General features: G+C 29.9%; 3 protein-coding genes and 1 long non-coding RNA gene across 4 annotated transcripts; 2 read left to right on the top strand and 2 right to left on the bottom strand.

The window, feature by feature from the left end:
• The first annotated feature begins 820 nt into the window (after positions 1-820).
• Positions 821-3,875, top strand: LOC121114710 (adenosine deaminase). Its single transcript, XM_040708756.2, has 6 exons — positions 821-974; positions 1,302-1,489; positions 1,567-1,904; positions 3,113-3,222; positions 3,288-3,584; positions 3,647-3,875. The coding sequence occupies exons 1-6, from the start codon at positions 918-920 to the stop codon at positions 3,740-3,742; spliced, it is 1,086 nt and encodes a 361-aa protein (XP_040564690.1). The 5' UTR covers positions 821-917; the 3' UTR covers positions 3,743-3,875.
• A 740-nt stretch (positions 3,876-4,615) lies between these two features.
• On the top strand, positions 4,616-8,863 carry LOC121114708 (polycystin-2-like). The gene is made up of 10 exons (XM_040708754.2): positions 4,616-4,863; positions 5,960-6,070; positions 6,121-6,224; positions 6,440-6,606; positions 6,661-6,810; positions 6,970-7,654; positions 7,723-7,965; positions 8,029-8,252; positions 8,304-8,546; positions 8,605-8,863. The coding sequence occupies exons 1-10, from the start codon at positions 4,740-4,742 to the stop codon at positions 8,783-8,785; spliced, it is 2,232 nt and encodes a 743-aa protein (XP_040564688.1). The 5' UTR covers positions 4,616-4,739; the 3' UTR covers positions 8,786-8,863.
• Positions 5,342-6,572, bottom strand: LOC139904954 (uncharacterized). The gene is made up of 2 exons (XR_011779309.1): positions 6,436-6,572; positions 5,342-6,215 (listed from the first exon to the last, which is right to left on the bottom strand). It is a non-coding gene; the product is annotated as an uncharacterized lncRNA (long non-coding RNA).
• A 368-nt stretch (positions 8,864-9,231) lies between the features above and the next one.
• Positions 9,232-12,704, bottom strand: Dnaaf5 (Dynein axonemal assembly factor 5). The gene is made up of 10 exons (XM_040708753.2): positions 12,187-12,704; positions 11,714-12,133; positions 11,488-11,648; positions 11,202-11,434; positions 10,923-11,141; positions 10,719-10,869; positions 10,304-10,657; positions 9,962-10,237; positions 9,717-9,908; positions 9,232-9,657 (listed from the first exon to the last, which is right to left on the bottom strand). The coding sequence occupies exons 1-10, from the start codon at positions 12,522-12,524 to the stop codon at positions 9,521-9,523; spliced, it is 2,481 nt and encodes an 826-aa protein (XP_040564687.1). The 5' UTR covers positions 12,525-12,704; the 3' UTR covers positions 9,232-9,520.
• Between the last annotated feature and the right edge of the window lie 2,063 nt (positions 12,705-14,767).

Genomic DNA, 14,767 nt, shown 5'->3' with positions numbered 1-14,767 from the left:
AAAGATCTTTCAAAGTCTCTCGATGAAAACTTCCCCGATACGGTCAAATCCTGCATGGGTGAGACAGCCTTTTACGTTTAGTGTTACGATAGCAAGCATGAATGATGAAATCAATGAACTTCAGCAGAACAAGCCTCTACAGCAACTCTTCAGAACTTTGTGTCAGCAATCCACATTATACCCTCTTATTACAATGAAAGCCCTGAAGATACTCATACCTTTTGTAACAACATATATTGTGAGCAATCGTTTTCGAGGATGGTCAACATAAAAACAACAAAAAAAGGAACATACTCTGTCGCGAAAAACGATATGAAAGTTGCCAAAGTGAAGCCTCACATTTCTGAATTTGTGTCTAAAATGCAACAGCAAAAGAGACATTTATTTGTAGCAAATACTGATTGAATTATGTTTTTGTGTGAAATTCATGTTTTGTTGGTTTTGTTCTTTGAACACAGTGGTTTTTTGGTTGCAACTGATGGATAGTTCATTTTTTGCACTAATAAAATGTATACCTAAGAAATCATTTAAATTTTTCATTCATGAAGGGGTTTGGTGAGTGCACTGATGAAGCTTGCAGGGTTCAGTCACTCCAATAAGGTTAAGAACCACTGGTCTAGTAGTAAATAGATACATACATATATGCTATGCAGAATATAGATATAAGTAACCAAGACTGCAGGAATCATGTATAAGACTATACAATCAATGTGCTGCCTTATCCATATGAAAGATAACACAACATTATTTGAAATATATATTTGTATAGCTAATATTGATAATGAATTGATACACATCCTCAACAGGCCGGCGTTTCAGCCAATTATGTAGAGATTATGATAAATTGATATAAACTTACTTCCTTACATATGTAACAATTTGTTTTCATTGTTTATTTTGAATACGACTACAAGAATATGCCTGTGGTTCTCCCAAAAAGTGTTTCATCGGATTTATCGACTCCTTTGTCCCGAGTAAGGTGTCAAAACAAACCATACCCAATATAAAAAATATAATCCAATGAAGTTTAAAATCATTTAGTAATTCATATTGGCTCTGTAAGATTTCTTTGATTTACTATATCAAATATAATTTCAGATAATCACTTTATAGTAAATTAAATTATTTTTTAATTGAACTTGTTTTACGATTTCTTATTTTTATGCATCACTTTTAATACTGAATTTAATATGGTCCTCCTAATATTTAATATTAGTGTAAATCATTTCTCATTAGGCATTATTGGGTTTTTATAATAAGTATAACAATTTTTGTATTTTCAATCATTTCTTCATTAAAAGGTTGAATTACATGTTCATTTAGATGGATCTCCAAGGCATGAAACATTGTGGGAATTACATAAGCTTAAGAAAAACAAACTCCCAGGGAATGGCTCCTTTGAGGAGTTTAAAAAAAGTGTAGTCATTCAAAATCCAAAAAATCTTGCTCATTATTTATCGAGTTTTGCTTATATCATGCCTTCTATATCGTGAGTCCAATACATTTTTTCATAATAATTGACTGTGATTCTTAATATACCTACCTAAAAATTTTATAATTTTGAAGAGGAGACATATCAGCTATTGAAAGGATAGCATTTGAATTTGGAGAAGATAGCTATAAACGCGGTGTTGCCTATGTAGAATCCCGCTTTTGTCCAAATCTACTTCTGGATAAAGAAAAATATCCTACGGTTACGAGTGAGGACATTTTAAAGGCGGTTTTGGATGGATTTAAAAGAGCTGAAAAAGAATTCGAAGTTAAGATTAGAGTTATTCTGTGTTGTATTCAGGGGGCTGAGGTTTTTGATAATGAAATTTTAAACCTATGTACAAAATACAAGGATGAGGGTGTTGTTGGAATTGATCATGCTGGAGATGAGGCACAAGAACCAGGACTTAATGGTAATAACTAATAAATTAAATATGTACTCATTAATTATTGTAAAATAATCAAAATTCAAGTTACAAAGTTATCATTAAGAGAGGAATACTGACACTTTTGAAGTTTAAGATTCTTTTAGAAGTTTGTCAAGATAATATTTTATCAAGATCTCGCATTTATTTGTGCAATTGATAAACAAGGAGACCCTATAACCTCGTCAGTCCATATATTGATGAAACTTTTTAGTATGGTTGTTGTAATCATAGGGTGCACTATATAAAAGTGTAGCCGGTTACAAATTTGAATGACGAAGGATCGAATTTTTCACTCGTCAATTTTTCTCTTGATAAATTGAATAAACTTAATTTTTTATTTGAAAATTTTTAGAATTATAGAAATAAAAATTCTATATTATTTTAAACAAGATATCGAAATATACTTTTTTAAGTTTTTATAAACACTTTGAAAAGTAATTTTTCTTTTTGAATTTTTGGTTACTTGATAAACAAGATCCGGAATGATAATGATCATAAAAACGTTGAGAACAAAACATATTTTGATATTTAGCTCAATTTAGGAAAGATGATTTTATAAAAACACTTTTTTTATAAGTGTAAAATTTTCATAATGAGGTACTTTAATATATAATATAAAATATATTTTGTTTTCCATGTTTTTAAGATGATTATCAATATGAATCTGGTTTATGAATTATCATTTTCATAGAATTTTAGAAATATTCAAATAACAAATGTAATTATAAAATTTATTTTTTAAAAACGACAAGCGGAAAATTCGATTCACCGTTCTTCTGATAGTAATCTAGAAAACTGCAAATGAGCAAATTATAAAAGTAAATAAATCAGAGTAACAGTAACTTTTATAAAAAGTTTGGGGGTCATTTGCTTGTAGTTCTCTGGATAGTGCACCATAAGACTTTCATGGGAAAGTACCCTTGCGTTAAACTATTGAAAATTTTCATTAAGATGTCGAGATTGGAGGGTCGTTTAGATACAGAATCGGATATTTTAGTTGCAAATAATATAATTGAAAAAGTTACATTGGAGGGATGTGTCAGAAAAAAGTTTTATTTTGAATTTAAGTTTTAAACTTTAGGTATCAAACTTATCGTAAATTGTTTTGGTGAATGTAAATTTTAGCTCCAAAGTTAACGAAAAGAAACATTGAATAATATTTGTAGTGAAATTTAATAAATGTTGGTTTTTAGGAACAATGCGCAATCCTTCAGTTATAACCATTTTTCAAGAAGCTAAAAGATTAGGAATTCACCGAACTGTTCACGCTGGAGAATCGGGTCCTCCTGAATCGGTCAAAGAAGTATGTTTTATTGTAATTTTATTAGTTACTATAAACCTTCATTTGAAGTTTTAAATGTTCTCTAGGCTCTGGATGAGATGTACGCAGAAAGAATTGGACATGGATATCATATTTTGGAGGATAAATCCCTATATAAACGTTGTTTACGAGATAAAATCCACTTTGAAACGTGCCCCATTTCATCTTATTTGACTGGAGCTGTTCCACTTTCAACTATTCGTCATCCCATACTAACTTTTGCCGATGACAATGCTAATTTTTCCATCAGTTCGGATGATACGGCTGTCAATGGTTGCGGACTTGAAGAAGATATGGAGATTGTGAGATCATGGGGTCTCAAGGAGGCCCATGTCCTTCGTGCAGTAATATATATATACATATATGATAAGATAATCATGCTAGTTATGCCTTTTTTCCCTTGCAGACTTTCAATGCTGCAAGAGCATCATTTCTTCCAACAAATGAGAAAAATGAGTTGCTAAGAAATTTAAGAAAAGTATATGGGATTGATCTAGAGTGACTTTGTCTTATTTATGTAATTGGATGTTTTTATTGTTTTGATAAAATTTTAACTTTATTTATAAGAATCATAGCATAATTATATTGATCTTATTTTATGGATATTAAAAACTGATCATTGTTTCTAACAATAAGATTTACGTAGAAGTTATTTAAAATTTATTGATCGTTGATTGGTTTTTATACGACGATTACAAGTTAAGCTTCTTCTATAATATATTAATTTTCGTCTTAATCGTGGTGCATGTAGATCTTAATATTTTTCAGGTATTAACCACTGTTAAAAGTTTGAGAAGCACTGGAATAGACAAATATACAAAATCTTATAGGAATTCAAAAAATATTTTTATCTTACAATTTGTCAAATTTTGAGTGTTTTCAAACCCAAAAATTATGTCTCAAAGTTGAATTTATCCCGATTTTTTAGCATCATGTTAGTCTTATATAAAATAGTTTATGAGGTACGAATTTGTTTCTGAGAAAAAAAAATTAAACGAATTTTGCTCTTTTCTTAATTTGACTGTATTTCCCAGAATACAACTCCTTCTCCCCCCTCTAAGTTTATATGTCTTATCACGTCCCCATAATCTCTTCAGCGATGATATATTTTCCCCAACAAAATTTTAAACCCTCCAACATACTCTCCTGCTTTTTATAGATCTATGATAAATATTTAGGCCTATCACCATTTTTATAAAATCTTCTGTCTTTACTCATCAGCATTATTATTTAAGCTATACTAGTTTTGTAAAAATTTCTACATTTATTGTGTAGACTATGAATAATTAATCATATATCATGTCATGTTAGTACATTATATTTGAAGTTTCTTCTTTTTTTCGACATTTTTACTCTCAAAATTTGTAAATCAAATAGTCACGAATACAAATCAGAAGTTGTCATGGAGAGTTCGCTGTGAAATACATTAACTTATTATATCTATTTGAAATCTACATACAATTACTTCACTGAGTATTTTTATTGAGTGAAGTAACAAAATGTCCAATAAAGGACCTGCTTGGCAGGATGAAGATAAAATGACAACAATGGAGGATAGTGCACTTCTAAATGAAAATACTCCTTCAAGAGGATGCTGGTATATATTTTCAAAAGCCATTGGAGGTAATTTGATAAACAAAGCTTTAATTTTTATATATCAGAGCCGTAATCACGGTCTTGTTATTGGGGAGGCTTGGTCACTCATTACTTACCATTAATAGGGACAACTAATACTACAACCGAAATAATCACTTCCGGTGTCAACGGCTCTGTATATAGATTTCACCGAATACTTTTATATATATAATAATATTTATTAAATTTCTATAATATAGTCGATTTCAGCTAACAAATTACTCTTTCATTGGGCATCAGAGATCAAATTTTCATGTCCTAAAGTTTGTTTGTTTTTATTGTATTTTTTTGACAAAATTATTTGGCTAAATTCAATGGGATTTTACATCCAAAAAAACTCCTTAGTTTCAAATCTTACAATTAGTGTCAATACATATAACAACTGAATTACATAATAAAATAGCTTGTCAAAAATATTTTAAAATACTTTAATAATATTCAAAGCCCCAAAAAAATCATGTAAATATGTAATAATTATTTATTCCAACTAATTTTCGAGCAATTTAATGAAACTTAAGTGGTTTATAAACTTTTGTAAAAGTTCCTATTCTACATAGTTACAATCATATTTTTATAGCATATTTATCCACTTATTCTAACCGTTTTAAGTTATATTTAGATCACATGGAAACCACATGATCAACAAATAACGGCATCACGAATTAAAAAATATGATCAAAAAAATGCACTGCCGCATATAGCCTGGTAAAGAGCTAATATGTAACATTAATTATCAACCCGATTATGCTTCGGTTTATAGTCTAACATAAGTTTAAAAATACTCTAATGTTCTTATTTTTATTTTTTAAAATGGCATTTTGGTAAAGCCATTTTAAGATATGGTTTTTGAAACAATAAATGTATTTACAAAATCAAATATGTAAGTATATTGAGACCCATATGCTAAGGAATTCTCAAATATCTTAACATTAACTCAATATGAAGTAACCATTTTAATACGATTCAGTGGAATAAACAGATCAGAAAATATACGAATGCTAATTAGATTCTGTTCTATTTGATTGTGTTCAGCCCAATTATGACACTTAATTGATTCAACAGATGAATTATAATGTCTTTATAGGCATGTGGGTAACTCGGGAAATGCAATCTTCAACAAAAAGGGAAATTTATGTTCGAACAACTATTCGTGAACTATTGATTTACTTCATGTTTCTACTTGTGTTGTGCATATGTAAGTTTAAAGCTTTGACAGTAAATTGTACTAATGTAATAACTGTTTAGTAACTTTTGGAAGGACATCTCCGACTTCTTTTTATTATACAACCGTGATGTCACAGTTGTTTGAAGAAAGGAATTCGGTTTCTAAAGTTGAGGATCTATGGAAGGTAATACATATATATTATGTATGATAAATAATTATATGTGTCATATGTAATTATAAAAAGTAATGTTATGATTTACGTTGCTTGGATAATTTCAATCAAATTCTAACCAAGCAACTTATTATAAAATATTTTGAAAGAGAAAATAATAACATATATGTGAACATATTTCATGCATGTTAATTACCCGTATAATTAATGAAATAACAATCACCTAGTTCATGAATAATGACCTTTTAAATGGCCTGTATTGGGAGTACTACTATAATACTGGGAATCCTCGTAATTTCATATGTCCAGGGGGAGATGAATCTGTCGGACCGTGTCCAGTATCACCTGCAGATCGTAATATCCTTTATGAAAATCGACTTCTAGGGTTACCCAGGTAAGATCGGTTCCTAATAGAGATTGCCGTTTAACTTTTCCACCTATAATTTAGGATAAGACAAATTAGAGTTAAAAATGATTCCTGTTCAATCCATCAAGATTTACAAAAAGCTATTAAGGTATGTTATAATTCATATCATCCATCTATTGAGGACAAAACACCCTTTCAAACTGGCATTAGAATAAAAACTCAAGCTGAAGCGTAAGTTCAAATATATACTTGTAAATAAGAGTTTCCGTAATTTGGAAATGACTAATTAGTTATTACCTGTTACGCCGGACAATGCTATTTGTTTCTGGAAGAAATTCTGATATAAATGTATACCAATTGTATTCATAACTTTTTTACAACACTAAATAGTTGGCGATATCAAAGTTCTGAGACTCTATCTGGAACTGATACATGGGGATTACTAACAACATATTCTGGAGCAGGTTCAATTCAAAACCTTCATTCTCTTCGTAATGAAAGTTCTGCTATTGTTAACGAGCTTATGGAAAATTTATGGATTGGAAGAGGAACACGCTTTATTTCAATTGATTTCACCGTCTACAATGCTAATATTAATCTTTTTTGCATTGTGAAATTAATATTTGAGTTTCCAGCTACTGGCGGAATAATTCCCTCCAGTACTTTTCAAACAGTCAAATTGCTACGCTATGTTACAACAGGAGATTATTTCATACTTGCAAATGAATTAATTTTTGCAATTTTCATCATTTATTATATAATTGAGGAATTTATAGAGATAAAAAAGCATCGAACGAAGTATTTTAATAGTGTTTGGAATAATTTGGATATTTTTGTTATCGTCATATCCCTCGTCGTCATTAGCTTTAATATTTATACAAATTATGTGGTTGAGAATAAATTGAGGGAACTTCTGAGTAGACCAGATAAATATGCCGATTTCACTTATCTTGGATTTTGGTCCAAACAAAATTCTAATGCAATAGCCATTTGTGTCTTTTTTGCATGGGTTAAGCTTTTTAAATATATCTCCTTCAACAAAACTATGACCCAGCTTTCTTCTACACTTTCAAGAGTAACTAATTTGTAGCTGATTTGTTAATTTGTATATATATATCTAATTAAAATATATCAATGCTTTAGAGCTCCAAGGATGTTGCAGGATTTGGAACAATGTTCTTCATCGTATTTTTTGCTTTTGCACAGTTGGGATATCTTCTATTTGGTACACAAGTGAGGGACTTTTCAAGCTTTGCAGACTCAGTATTTACACTTTTGAGGACAATTCTTGGGGATTTTAACTTTAATGAAATTCAAGAAGCAAATCGTATTTTAGGCCCAATTTTTTTCCTCTCATATGTGTTTTTTGTCTTTTTCGTTCTCTTGGTATGTTTAAATTTTATTTTAAAAATCGAAAACCACTTAAATGAATATATATTAATTCCTTAGAACATGTTTTTGGCCATTATAAATGATACCTATTCGGAGGTTAAGGCAGAACTATCATCACATAGAAATGAGTTTGAAGTTGGAGATTATTTCAAAAGGGGATATAACAACATCTTAGGTAAAATATGCACACGCAACAGAAGAATTGATCTAGAAAATGCTCTTAAATTGGCCAATCTCGATGGAGAAGTAACTTATGAAGAAATTAGACAAAATTTAAAGAAGTATTTTCGTTGCTAGAACATATATTTTAACCTTAACATATTTTGCACTAGATATAACTTTTCGGATATGGAAATTGAGCTGTTCTTCTCAAGATATAATTCCGACAATAATGCTATAATGGATGGAACGGAAGAAGGGAGAGTTATGCCCGATTTAAAGAAGAGTGAAATGTGTGAAATACCAATGGAGAGACCTAAATCAGGGAAAGATGCAAGAGGAATTCGATCTGCTCAAATAAAATCAAGACTGGGATCGGCTTTTTCAAATAAATTGTCCTCTCAAGAATTGGAAGTGTGGGTTTCCCCCTAAAAAATATATAATAAAAATTATTTATTGATTATTTATTTATAGATTAGACCGACGAGTCGATAGAGTGGAAGGATCTGTTAATTCCATTGTTTCAAAAATAAATAATGTTCTACAAAAGTTAGAGTCTTTGGAAAGAGGAAAAGCTAAGAAAAAAGCAACGATGAGCAAAATACTTGACAATTTTACGGAGGATTCAATTCCAACCAAAAATAAAAAAGATTGATGTACTTATGATATAAATAGAACTTCATCTTATATGAAGAATAAAAAAGTACTTTTGTTACAAATAAATTGGATTAAGTACACATTTAGATTTAATTATATCAATTTATCCGTGACTAAGTTGAACAAAACTAAAAAAGATATTATTTTCCTGTACATACTTATCAAAAACTCATGGAATATTCAATTATTATATTACCCTGACCAAAAATACTTTAAATTCTTCCTCTCATTTTTTGTTGTTATATCAAAAATGAAATAATTGTTATACAATTCTACTAATGAGATTAGTTTGCACTTATAATATTATATCGTGTACGTGTTGCAACCAAAAAATAAGAGGAACAATTGAAGTACTTTTGTTGAGGATAATCCAATCATTAATTCAATTTTCCATGAATTTGTTAAATGTTTCACTTTTTAATAAAAATTACTATTTGATGAGTATTTTGTGGCATATTTATGATTATATTCAAATGTTCACAAATATATTATTCCTAAATACATAATTAATGTGTACTTTTAATAAATCAAAATGAAATGATAACATCAGTTAATAGTTGGTAATTAAAATTGCTAATGTTGTAGTTAAATAAAGCGTTATAAGGTGTCGAAATTACAACTTGTTCAGAAATCCCAACATTTTAAGTTTAAAAAGATGAGCTGGAACATGCAATCTACTCAATAAAATTTATTTAAAAAAAAAAGTTAATATATGATTTTTAAAGCAGTCATATTATGAAGATAATGCCATATTCTCAATATGTTTCATTAGTAATGAGCATTCTTCGGTATGTCTATGCTGAGAAGCAGTTTTTGTTAGAACTTTCTTCATTATAAGTGGATCTCGAATTGATAAATCTTGAAGTAAGTCTAATAATAAAAAAATTAATAAGAAAATATCGAATTTAAAAAAATAAAATAAAACTTACCACAAACAGATAAACGGATTTCGCTTAATTCATCATCCATATGAATAATTATTTTCTCATATAATTTCTCAATTTCCTTAGTGTAAGTAGAAGTCGTGACTTCAGGATCAAGACACTCATCCGCCGCTCTAATGGCCTTTACAGATTCTATCCGTACTTCATTACTTTTATCGTTTAATCTTTGAGTAAGAACTGACCAAATTCAAATGAATAAAAATTTTAATTGTAATAACGGATGAACTTACATGACAATATCGTCATAATTTGGTGAGCCTGGAAAACATTTTTACCCATCTCAAACACTTTAGTGTAGGATTTAACAATAAACAATCGAGTCTTAACAGAATTGTCTTCAAGTAAGGAATTCATCCTAAGGAAAAGATCTGTAGAGACTAGAGACTCGATATCTTGAGGAGTGAATGCTTTTGTTTCGAAGACACTTAAAAGTGTTGCTGCAGAAGCTATTCGAACAGCTTCAGCTTTTCTACCCGAGCTCCACTTTAGAGCAGGACATATAATTTCTATTCAAATAAACGTAAATGAGACATAATTACGTATCCTTCTATTAAGTAACAAATAGTGCTTACCATTTACGAGTCTTAGGGAGTAACTTTTGATTGATCCATTTGAATCATGCTCAGAAGAAGTGCTTGAAAGCTGTTTGGATAAATATATGAAAAATTGTAATCTAAGTTTATACATGTGTTCTCTCTGAGGATCAAGAACAATTTGGAATATTTTGAATATCAAATCAATGTGACTGCCAATAGCAGAACCAGATTCTTGCAATAGGTTCCCAAATATTAAACACTCAAATGATGTTTCATTCCATTCGCCACATTCAAGACAATAACTATTAAGAAGTGTACCACTCTCAATAGTAAATAATTCATAGATTCCCCCAGAGAGTCCAACAAATTTAACTAGTTTTTCACGTAAGCCTATGCAAAAACAAATAAATAATAGTAGGTGATATAATAGCTTAATGATCCAATCATTTACTTCTTCCTTCCTCCTTAATTTCAAAATTTTGAGACAGAGATATTGCAACCAAAAGACACTTGAAGATTTGATACTGAATAACTTTTATGAAACCATGACATACGTTCATCAAATCCTCAATACAGTTCAACAGACATTTCAGATGTTGATCCTATTATAAAATTATTAAAAATAAAACAGTTAAGGTTGGAATTAAATATTTACTTTATATGAGTAAGAAATATCGTTATGTGAAATGCAATCCCCCAAATTAACTAATACAAATGATAGAAGCTCCGAATTAGATCCTTTAATTATATTTGACAAAATCTTGAGCAATGTTGTTTTACTATCCGTATCCAATGACGTAAGGCGCTGTATGATAATTGGTGTCCACACTTTTGGATTGACAAAATATCCAAAATATTTTGAAGCTTTCATTAACTAACAATAAGATTAGAAGGAAGTATATATAGTCATAAATCATTTTAATTAATATATTACATTTTCTACAACTTCAGTTTCATTGTCCTTAGCACCATGTTCAAGAGTTTCCAAAATTTTAACTGAATGCTCAGTCAACCTATCTTCCACGTGAATGAAGCATGTATATAGAAGCTCAGACGTTTTTATTCTTGTTTCAACTCTCCAATCTCTGAGGTCCATCCATACAGAGGGAAGTATTTTATGAAAAAGTTGAGATAAATATTCACGACAAGGAACGGAGGGTCTAGAAACTAACAAAATCCCTTCTAAATTTACATCAACAATAAAACGAAGAATAGTTTACTTTCAGGAGGATAATGTCGAACTTCTTCTGGAAAATCAATTTTATCTTTTAAAGATTGCCCGTTAGAGCTGGATTTTATCTCCTTTTTGAACCAGACTTGAGCAACCTTCTCCCATTGAGTTCGTGCGTCATTTTTAACTTCTTCAACTTCATCGTTATATCTAGAGGGTAAAAATTCCATAAAATTTTAATTGATGACTACAGTATACTATTGTGTTATTCTAACTGGGATAAAAGTATGAGAATTATTCGTAATTGATGCGAGCTGTTACAGCTCCAATTTTGAAGGAGTGAAGCACAAGTTTGATTTAGAGCAAGTCGTACTTTAGGTGCAGGATCAAAACACCTTTGAGCCAATGTAACATCCGTATCCCCAAATTCTTCTTCACAATTTTGTGATGCTATAATAAGATGTGGAAGAGACTGAATCGCAGCCTCTCGTACTTTTTTCCGAAGATGACTAAAATTGTATAGAAGTGAAGGAAGTATTTGTGGAAGACTCAGTTTGAGGACAGAGCTATTGAGGGATGATGATATGTCTATAAGGAAATGACATGCCTGAATACGGATTTCATGAAATGGATCGGCGAGATAAGTGGGTAATATGGCAAGGATATCCTCACAATACAGCTTTGTTATTGAGTCCCTAAAAGTATGAAAGAAGTTCGATTCATCGGTCCTGTATTTAAGAGGGATCACCTTTTGAATAGATTTATAAGGAGAACTAATCGAAGGAGTCGAACTTCTTCACTCGGCTCTTCCTTACGACGAATTATGAGGAAAAAAGAGGACCAATTGATTTCATTTTCTATATCACTAATTTTTAAAAGGATTTGAAGTGAAGACTCTCGTACTCCTTCTGCTTCATCCTCAACTCCCTTGAGCAGCAAGTCCCCAAACAGCTCCGAAACTGTTTCCACATTCAACTCCTCTTTCAGCATAAGTTCTTCAAGTTTTTTATAACCTTTTTTACGTACGACTTTGTTGTCTGCTTCGAGAGATCGTTGTAATTGGAAGTTTGAGGTATTGGACTCCATTTTATAACTGAAAACTCCGGATACTTTTAATTATTGAACAAACAAAATTTCGCGCTGTTATTTCATTTTGCTTATGTTTTTGACTTTTCTTTTCCTACATTCTCGTCATCCATATTCAACTATGACGTCACTTGCGGAGAAATCAGGAGAATCACATCTTGATAAGTGCTCTTTTTTAAATAAGTAATATAATTCAATTGCATAAATTAAACTCCAACCATCCAATTTTAATTAGAAATACATCAATAAAATAAGAGGACAAAGCAGGTTATCTTATTTTTCATCATTGAAGCCAATTGTTTTCTCAAGTTACAAGTTATCAGTCTAATGATACTCTTGTAAGCATAGAGATAAAAAATACTTGTAAGTTGGGTCAATACAATAATAATTATTAATTCATATCTAAATAAGAGATAATGAGAAAAGCCACGAAACCTCCTCCAAACAAACTACTTCATCGGGTGAAGGTCGAAGGAGGAAGAAATTTCGTCTTCTAATATTCTTAGAAAACTATTTCATTGATTTGAGTCCTTCAATAAAAAATAAAAAAAAAGTCCATTTATAAGGCTGTATTATTTCTATAATTATAGACACTTCATCCTCACTTAAGACTCCATTATTTGTTGTGAGTCTCTTCTTTCATTGAAAAAAAAAGTAGATGACGATCCCGGACCATGAATTGAATGAGTTCCTCTTTTCTAGATGTCTAGATGCAAAGCCGCAAAACATATTCAACTCTCTTATTGGTCATTACTTAGGTAAAGTATTTAATGTTCAAATATCTACTGATTATATTCTAGATAATAATAATAATAACAAGAAGAAAAAGGAGAAGTTTTTGTTATTAATCTTTAGTAAATAATGGTGTAATTCAAATATGTATTTATTTATGTGCTTAATTGATTTAAGTTTAGATTTTTATTTTGTTTTAATTGTTTATACGTATAATATAATTAATAATGGATTTTTTTAGGATATTATTATTGTTAGTATTTACAATTTATTTAGTAACCTACAAGATATTTTCTCAATATTACTAGAACATTGAACAAGTAGTAACACTGAAATTTATAGCCCCCCTTATAATTCTTCCCTATTTTGAAAATTCAAACGTATCAGCAAGCAAGGCGCAGTTAATACGATTGAGCGTTTTTATAGTCTGCAAAATATCATAATTGAAGGGAACGCTATCTTGGAGGCTCAAAATTGATATTTCTACACAATAATAATGCACAAATTTTCAATAATACTAGTTAATTGTCTATACTTTGGAAATAAGATAGTATAACGATTTAAAATATATATTTTATAGTCTGATATATAATAAAACAATGTCCTAGAGGGTAGATTTTTTGATAATTTGCAATAAGTTATTTTATTTGTTGGTCCTATTTTGACATTCAAATGCACAGCAATAGTTCACTGTTTTCCTTAATATTACTTAAAATTGATTTATATTGTTATAAAACTTGGTTAATTGATTAATGGAACATGGTTGTTCTGTACGGATGTATGCTATCTATAAAGTAATTTCTGAGTGTATCTTAGGACTGTAAGCTTCAGTTTTATCTTTTTTCCAAATTATAACCGGTATTAAGTACCATTAATTTATGAAACTTGAAACTAACTTATCAAAGTTATAAGTTTGCTTTACGAATTTCATACGTGTTCTATATGTACGTTATAGTCTATACAATCACAATTCCCGAACATCTCTAAAAAATCTAAATTATGTTGCGTAGAGGTTAGTCATGGTTATTCATTACTTAGTCTTGTGAATAGCCAATTTAATCAGCGTAACATTTTAGTGAGAGATTGTGTGTACTCTTGTTCATCGGTCACAAGTGCATAAATTATGTTCAGAAACTAATGAATGAACTAGCAATAGATATAACTTAAAAGTAATTACAATTTTGATTCATTTTATTTGTTTTTTTTAATGTTTAATATTTTATATAAAACAGTTTTATTATTATTTTCTATACCTGACGCAACTATTTACAACATATAACTAATGCTACTCTCAAATGACAATAGTATTTATCAATGGACTAGATAAGATATTATTGTATTTATGTAGGCTATACAATTTATTATTATAAGATTGTATGTTGGAGTCAGACATTTTATGTACATACTCCGCAGCTCTGGTTCTCTGCTTGATTTAAGAAAAATATGAGATCAAGTCTCTTTTTAACAACAAGAATGTGTTGCTAAGCTTATATAAAAAAGAAAGAGACACA

The sequence above is a fragment of the Lepeophtheirus salmonis genome, chromosome 3, assembly GCF_016086655.4.
Source record: "Lepeophtheirus salmonis chromosome 3, UVic_Lsal_1.4, whole genome shotgun sequence".
NCBI lineage: Eukaryota > Metazoa > Arthropoda > Copepoda > Siphonostomatoida > Caligidae > Lepeophtheirus > Lepeophtheirus salmonis.
The sequence above is the reverse complement of the archived record's forward strand: the minus strand, read 5'-3'. Positions and strand labels throughout refer to the sequence as shown.